Source organism: Prenolepis imparis, unplaced genomic scaffold (genome assembly GCF_030444845.1).
Source record: "Prenolepis imparis isolate NDT839.2.m4 unplaced genomic scaffold, iyPreImpa1.0 SCAF_24, whole genome shotgun sequence".
In the NCBI taxonomy this organism is placed as follows: domain Eukaryota; kingdom Metazoa; phylum Arthropoda; class Insecta; order Hymenoptera; family Formicidae; genus Prenolepis; species Prenolepis imparis.
In genome coordinates, this window is record NW_028141182.1 from 389,926 (window position 1) to 398,479 (window position 8,554).

Below are 8,554 nucleotides of genomic sequence, written 5' to 3' on the forward strand. Positions count from 1 at the left end.
ATATTCTGAGACCCAACTTTGTAATGTGTCGGTATACCCTGGCAATCTGGACATTAATACCCGTTATCGCATCAAACAACCTATCAGCCGTAACGACCAACAGGGTGTCATCAGCGTAACATATAACGCGGCAATTATCCTCCGCATACAACCGAAGAACCGAGTCGAACGCAATGTTCCACAGGAGTGGTCCTAAGACCGACCCCTGCGGAACACCCGCCCTAACGGCCCGCTCCTCGACGCAACCACTCGCACTCGTATAGGTAATATACCTATTCGAAAGATAATTGTAAATGACCCTTCTTAAATAAGGAGGGAAATCCCACTCCCCCAATACCTCATTAATGACCCCCCAGGGAACCGAATTAAAAGCATTCGCAATATCTAGTCCCACCGCTATCGCGTAACCTCCATTATCGACCGTTTCCGCAGTGTACTCCCGAAGCCTCAGAAGAGCATCCACAGTCGATCTCGCCCGTCTAAACCCAAACTGGTTATCGGACAACGATCTCAAAGGATTATCATCCATCCAGCGGGTAATCCTGTCTGACAAAACACGCTCAAAAGCCTTTCCCAATTCATCCAGTAGACAAATGGGTCTAGCCTTGACTTGTCCCGAAGCATTTACAGGTCCTTTAGGTATAAGAACCAAGGATGCCCTCTTCCAAGGCTCCGGGAACACACCGCTCTTCAAACAGATCGTGAACAAATTGGCAAAATGCGAAACAATAATGTCCGGTACCTTCTTAAGAACCCCAAATTTAACTCCATCAGGCCCAGGGGCCGTATTCTTAGTTGGACGCTTTTTGATGTACTCTTGCACTTCTCTGGTACTAACCGCAAAATCATCTCTCCATTCTATTTCAGGAACGCGAACTATTTTCCCTTTAATGTTACAAGGAAACAAAGAATCTAACAATTTATCCAAAACATCTTTATCCAGGGTTTCCGATAGGGTGGGACTAGACCGCCTTATCTTGTTCAACACAAGCTTGTATGGAAGGCCCCATGGGTCCTCATCGATGGTTCTAATTAATTCATTCCAAGCACTATTTTTCGCTTTCTTAAAGCTAACCTCAATTCTTTTTTGGCCGCTTTATACGCTCTTCTTGCATTTTCAGTGACCAATGCATTATCTTTCTTTTTAGCTTTTGTCCAGATTCTTCTGGCTCTCGTAGAAGCCCCCCTTAAATCCGAGATCTCACCCGACCACCAGTAAACATTCTTTCTCTTATTTGTACATGAGATTTTCGGCATTGCAATGTTACAAGCGTCCTTAATTAAATCGTTAATTCTTTTAACATAGATTTCCGCATTTTCGTTAACTTCTTCGGGTACAATTGAGCTATTAAAATATTCCAATACCTGAACAAATAAATCTTCATTTAATTTCTTAATGTTCCAGCGCTTCTTGTTAATAATATTAATTGATGTAGTCAATCTTAATTTAATGAATATATACAAATGGTCAGAGTGTGTCTCGAAATCCGTAAGAACCGACCAACCATCGATAAGTCCCATAAGACCCGCAGAAACCCACGTCAAATCCACGACCGACGAACCCTGGGGCCTTTCACACGTGTACTCAGCCCCAACATTCGCCAGCCGCAGATCCACAGAAGCCGCAAACCACTCCAACAGCTCACCTCTTCTATCCGTAACCGGAGAGCCCCACAAAACAGATCTGGCGTTAAAATCGCCCCCAACAAATAACTTATGAGAACCTCTATTGATATAGGCTTCCATTTCCCCTAAATTTCCACTAAATTCATTAATCCCGATATTTGGAGAAGAATAACAAGAGATTATTTTAATATCTCCAAATTGCACAGCCACAAAACTGTTTCCGCGATACAAAAGCCTACAGATAATGCTAGTAGAGCCCTCCGGTCGCCACAAAACAGCCGATAAGCCATCCAAACTAATAAATACCCTATTCGATTCCCTGATTTCACGAGGGGGTTCTGATACGATACAAACACTAACGTTTGCCTCAATCATATATTGTCGCAAAATGTCCAGGGCATACCAACTCCTGTTTAGATTTATTTGAATAAAATTAAGTCTCATATTATTTATTAAAGTTGCCTCGAGCTCCTCCAAAAGCAGGACCTCTAACCCTCATTACGCCACTAGCAAAACCCTGATTAGTAAGACAGACTTGTGATCCCATTCTATGGTTATATTCAAGTTTTAGATCACGATAAACTACGCAACAGGGGACCGCAGAACACCTATTCGCAGAATGACCGTGTAATCCGCATCTAAAGCAGGCCCCTTGCCGATCAACTTCCGATTTACATGCAGGGCGCACATGTCCGAATCTCCAGCAACGGAAACATTGTATCGGACGCTTTTTTAATAACTCTACATGGACCCTAGTCCATCCTAAGGTAATAGTTCCGACCCCCGCAATTTTCGCCGCAATCGCTAACGGGCATCGTATCCACACCACTCCCATTCCGTCTCTCATTCTTCCAACCTCACTAACCTTTAGATCTAATACGGAGCATTCCCCAAGGCCAATGCACTGCGGATCTCCTCCTGTGACGTTGAAGGATCCAAACCGCGAAGCCTGATTTCACCAGCCTCTATAGGATTGTTGACTCTTGCATCTCCCTGAAGAGCCTCGGTCAATCTCTCATGCAGCTGACCAGCCAACTGGGGACCCCGTGGGCCCGGGATCTCAATAACCATAGAGCCGTTCATAGCCCATCTCACACGCGTATTTTCAACACCAATAGACTGGAGCGAAACACTCTCTCTTGCTTTCCGCAAGATTTCAGCGTAAGACGGACCACCATCATTAGCCGTTATAGTGACCACAGAAGGTCTCACAAACTTTTTATAAGGTAAGTTTAATCCACTATTTTTAACACTAATCACACTTTTATTTTCAGGTTTAGGTTTTATCTTATTTTTAGGTTTAGTTTTAGATTTAGGAATAGGTAACTCACTTTCACTTTCAGGAGCCTGCGAGCTTGAGATGGGAGAACTCTGAGAGCCCCGGCGCCCATAATTATCATTACCTAAGATTCTACCCTTTTTACCTATCTTTAACCACCTATTAGGTTCATCAACGCGACTTACATCCTTATAATTCCTAGGCGGAGCGACTTGTACATTTTCCAATATCTTAATATTTTTCCTATTTTCCTTAACATTAGACTTAAAACTAGTATTATCTTTAGAGTCTTTTATAACATTAGCATCGTTCGAATGCCAAGACAAAGTGTCCCGTCCACTAGGCCATTTCTTATTTCTACGCATATAAGGATCGTCTCCAGAATAACCAGGAGTGGAATCGATTTCCATACCATGCTCTTCTTGTTGTTGTACACTCGATTTCCCATCAGATCTCTTCTTTTCCTGGTACATACTGATAGGTTTCCGTTCCACTGAATTTGCAGCAACCATAGAGCGAGCAGGAAGAGGAGGAAAGGGTCCACAACCCTCCTTCAAAGCTCTGTTCTCCTTTTCCCTCTCAATAATGAGTTTCCTAAGTTCAATTAACTCGTTACTCTGTCTCTCCATCTTCCTTTCCAACTCCTTCTGTCTTTCCTGCAGCTCGAAGTTTTGATTCTTCAAGAACAAGACATCCCCCGAAGAATCAATCTTCTCAATTAAAGCACTAACTAAAGTCTTGGCCACCCTTCCGCAGTCCTTTAGTCTACCATTAACCTGGCCAGCAAGATTAGAACATAATCCACGTTGCCTTTCCATCTCTGCCAAATAGTCTATACAACGAGAGCCCAGATCAGCACCACTCATCTTTATCCAACCTGCAACGTCAACTCTCAGTTCCTTATCTATATCATCTTTCGACAATATCTCAGGAATCTTCGTCTTCTTCCTCGTGGGACCTCTATCCTTTGTCTTCGGTTTAGGCCCAGTTTTATTCTTATGCTTAGCCTTCTCCTTATGTTTCGAGCCAGAAACGTAATCTCCATCTTCCTCGCTGTCATCCAAAATCTCTATAGGATTCATATTCCTAGTCTTACTAAAGCTAGATTTACTTATCCGAGACGACACACTATTATCCAGACTCATACTTCGAGGAGAAATATCTTCCTCACAGTGGCTGGACTCCGCAAAGCTCTCTTCTATTTCAGAGGAGGCTAACATCTTTCCAGACCTTGAATAACGCCCTTCTCTCTTCTCTTCTCTCTTCTTGATAAGCTTGTCAAAAGCAGAACAAGTAACCTCCTTAGGTTTGACAAATCTTTGACTTCTCCTGCAGGATATCGTAGATTCCGGCGAAGAGGATACAACCATCTCCTCATCGCCAGCCATTTCCTTATCCAAATTAGCTCGATCAATTTCCTCATCTGATCCAACAATCCTACATTTCCTAGTTCTTCCTCTTTTTCACCAGACTGCTTCTCGACAGCCTCTTCGGGTGATTGAGCCTTCCTTTTGCTCACAACTCTTTCCTTAATTTGATCTTCAATTCCAGCAATTAATGATTCTGACATAAATTCAGAAGCATTTATATCTTCCTCAACTTCTTCGTTTTTATCTTTAGCAACAGTAGCAGCTATAACTTCCGGTACGCATGCTGCCCCCGCATCGAAAGTACCCTTGCATGATGACGACGTGTCAACAGCGGGTACTGTTGAACGCCGGTCCCTGGTTTTCGAATCCAGGGGGATATTCTCATTTATCATTTGTTCTGCCATTGTCATTATAAAGTCGGTTTTTTCAAGAGGTGACCTTCCTCCTTTAGAGTGATCCAATAGATAGCCAGGTCGTCGTAATTTAAATCCATCCTGCTCAATGATCGCATCTATTTTCGATTTAATACAAATAATATCTTCTTTTGTGATATTAAGCTCGTTACTCACATCATTCAGAATCTCAAAAGATTCTTCTAATTTACTAAGTGCCGAAACACTCCTCAACTGGTCTTCCAAGGAAGTGTACAACCCACTTACTGATGGCAAATCTTGCTTTTGACCACCAGATAAAGATAAAGATTCGCTATCCAATGTACTGCCTACCAGGGATGGATTAACATCATTTACATGGTCCATCCTCATAACACTTATATCTAGATCATCGACACGCGACTCTAACTGCTTAACTTTACATAATAGATGCATTCTTGCGCTATTCATACGCACGCCATAATCATACATTATTTTAACGTAAGCCTTAACACGATTTACCCGATACGCAAGACTACCCGACATTTCATGTGTAAAACTCATATTTTCTATATGATTTAACGTGGTAATGCAATTTAACGCAAAACCATCCTAATCTAAACCAGACTTTAGGATCTGATCCATGATTTCGTCAATACTCTGGCTATCCTCCATAATTGAAAAGTAACAACAACTTAATAACCAAAGTAATTGACAAAACAACTCAAATAAAATCAAAAATTAGACAGGTGTCCACTCAAACAAAAATTAAACTAAAATACAAAATAATACCGTCTTATAGAAATGTCAATGGCGTCTTACACATCAAGTAATCCATCAAACCTAACAAAAGACAATTCCTTATCTAAATCTATTTATCAATCACAATATTAGCCTTTAATATAATACTACATTTAAAATTAATAATAGAAATAGATATCACAAATATCCCTAATATAAACCTTACAACTAAGATATAAATATATACCCGGAGACACAAAATAAGATATAATTAACAATCAATTTTCGATCAACTAAATTAAAGAATAACTAAAAAATACTTAAAATAATATCAAAAATAATGAAAACGAATCCTAATCATCAGCCGCATATGTTAAATAATATAATAAATAACTTAAATTGCGTTCCCAGACATTAACAGCAAGAATTACAAAAGTTACTAGAATTCACCAAAAATCACTAACTTTGGAGCCTAATAACTTTTAAACTAACAATCAAAACACAAAATAAACCGCGAATACATAATTAGAAGGTCTCTAAGGCTCAGATAACAAATCTAGGGGAAAATCCCCAGATCTAGGGGAAATTCCCCAGATTTGATATGTTAGAGAGAAGAAGCCGCCGAGCACTCTAGTGCATAAATAATTTATGCCCGATCAAAGTTAGTAAAGTTACGCCTCTCCAAAGTTCAAAAATATAACTGGACAAAATCAAAATCCACACCGAGTTTCCTATCTATACAAGGCTTACCACTGGGTCTTCTCTCTAATAATTTTATAGTTTACGGACCTTCAGAGTGACAGCTAACCTGTGCCTCAGAGACCGAAGATCAATATAATGTAAGTATCCTTATTATTGACAAAGTAATCATTCATCAAGCGATAGTGCGCACAAAACTAATAAGTACAAGGTTAATAGAAATTCTATATGTACTCTAACCTCATTTGTATGTAATATCATCTAACATCAGATTTCTCTAATTAATTGTCACAGCAAGCATTAAATCATTATAGTACAGTTTAAACGACATGCAGAGACTTTATTTCTCAATGATTTTACCCAATAGTAGAATCATGTATCAAAAAATATATGTATATATATATCTTCAAGTCAGATTTAATAATATCTCTATTTCACAGATTCCCTTCATTCGCATGCAGCCACTACACTATAATGATCGATCTCAACGTATGGATGGCTTCCAAGAACCTACAGTATTCCAAAGAGTCAAGGAAAAATGATATTTGTATCAGAGAGCCATTCCACAATCATCGCATCAAGACAACGCATAAGTAAAAAGCCCAGGGGCAGTGTATACTTGCTCACAGAGATACGACCAACCTTCTATTACGCATCAATTAAGATATTATATTAACAAATTAAGTAATGACATACTCAACTTATACATAATAACCTAAAAATTATTACATGAACACAGGATACAGAAGATATATTTAACAGCCAACATCGAGCACGTTCATGCCATCTTAGCCTTAAATTCAGTAAGTATGAATAAATTTAGCCTATCGTACGAAAAATAACAATATAATCCTCAATTAATTAAAGGAAGCTTAGTATCCTAGCAATCCAATGCGATGTACCGAAGAGCAACAAAATCTACTCATATGTTCCCATGCGAGTCACCAGACAGCAACTTCTAATAATCCACAGAGACAGACTGCGGATTATAACGCACTTGGGTATATTATAAATATATATTTAAGAATTATATCCTCAATCAATATATCAAACAGCTCCGAATGATATTATGCCTGGTTTATAAATAAACTAAAACTATATGATCGCAGAATACAAGCAGCTATACTGTCAGCCTTTAGCAAGCAAATTCATGCTACTTTATACATAATTTGGTAAGCATAGGCTAATTTAACTTTCTAAATGAAAAATAACGACTAAATAATCTTATTTTAATTACAGGAAACCTATTATATGCAAACAACCTTATACGATGTGTCAAAGCAGCAGCAAATTAAGTTATATAATCCTATGCGAGTCACTGTGCGACAACTTACATCAATCCGACAAATCAAAGTTATGGATTATTACACATTTAAGTATATCATGAGTATACATTTAAGATCATATCCTCAATCAATATATAACAGACAAATTCTGTGTAATATTACAACTTTAGTATACTTATATCTCTACAAGTCGCAGTACAGTAACTTCTATTAATCCAGTGAATCCAAAAGTTGATTTATAGCATACTTAAATATATAGATAAATTACAAATTCAAAAGGAGGCTATATGGAGCCACGCGTAGGTACGCAAATATTAAAAACAAACTTGTTGGAATAACAAATTTATTGAATCTAAACGTTTCAGTCCTTTCTTTGGACCTTTTTCAGTAAATTTAATACAATAAATAATAATGGGGAATCTACATACTACCGCACGTAGCGCAAAAGCCGTGAGCCCCCCCTATCGATATCCCATTAGATAGACAAAGTGACATAATATGTCAGGTACTCAAAAGTGGACTCTAATGACGGGTATAGTGAGGAATTTCCGAAAGGGGGCTCACTCTTACTCACACACTCATCCATCGCACGTTCACACGACCGTACGCGGACGCGCCCGACGCACGAGTGAAGAAGATATTCGTTTTGATGCTATTTATAAGACGCCCTACCACGGCTCATAGCCTGTTATCGAAGTCAATGTCAAACAATGTGTGGAATTTATTTCTCCTTCTCTCTCTCTCTCCCTCTCCCTCTCCCTCTCCACTCTCTCTCTCTCCCTCTCTTTCCCCCCTCTCCCTCCCCTTCCCCCCTCCGTCACTCTCCCTCTATCACTGTCCCCCCTTCCTCTCACTTCCCCCCTTTTCTCTATCTCCCTCTCTCAAACATACGATGTATGGAGATTAATGTTACAAATGATTTATGGCTCTCTAAAGGAATTCGATAACAACTAAACGAAGACCGTCTTTCAAGAAATTTGAGGCATATTTGTCACAACAGATATATATGCTTGACTTAGACACTCTGTGTCTTCTTGTCGGTTTAAGCCATTTATCTGGCGCCTGATAAACAGCATCTCTGAAACAAGTCTCTTCCTTAGAAACGGTTCCTCATCCAAGATCTCAACGTTATCCCAATCAAATTCGTGGTTATTCAGCCTGTGATCCGTGATCACGGATTTT

The 8,554-nt window shown here is 39.4% G+C and overlaps 1 protein-coding gene across 1 annotated transcript; it reads left to right on the top strand.

The window, feature by feature from the left end:
- Positions 1 to 6,241: 6,241 nt before the first annotated feature.
- On the top strand, positions 6,242 to 7,648 carry LOC145946848 (uncharacterized). The gene is made up of 6 exons (XM_083056598.1): positions 6,242 to 6,297; positions 6,527 to 6,679; positions 6,826 to 6,889; positions 6,963 to 7,087; positions 7,196 to 7,258; positions 7,326 to 7,648. The coding sequence occupies exons 2-6, from the start codon at positions 6,561 to 6,563 to the stop codon at positions 7,471 to 7,473; spliced, it is 519 nt and encodes a 172-aa protein (XP_082912724.1). The 5' UTR covers positions 6,242 to 6,297; positions 6,527 to 6,560; the 3' UTR covers positions 7,474 to 7,648.
- The last annotated feature ends 906 nt before the right edge of the window (positions 7,649 to 8,554 follow it).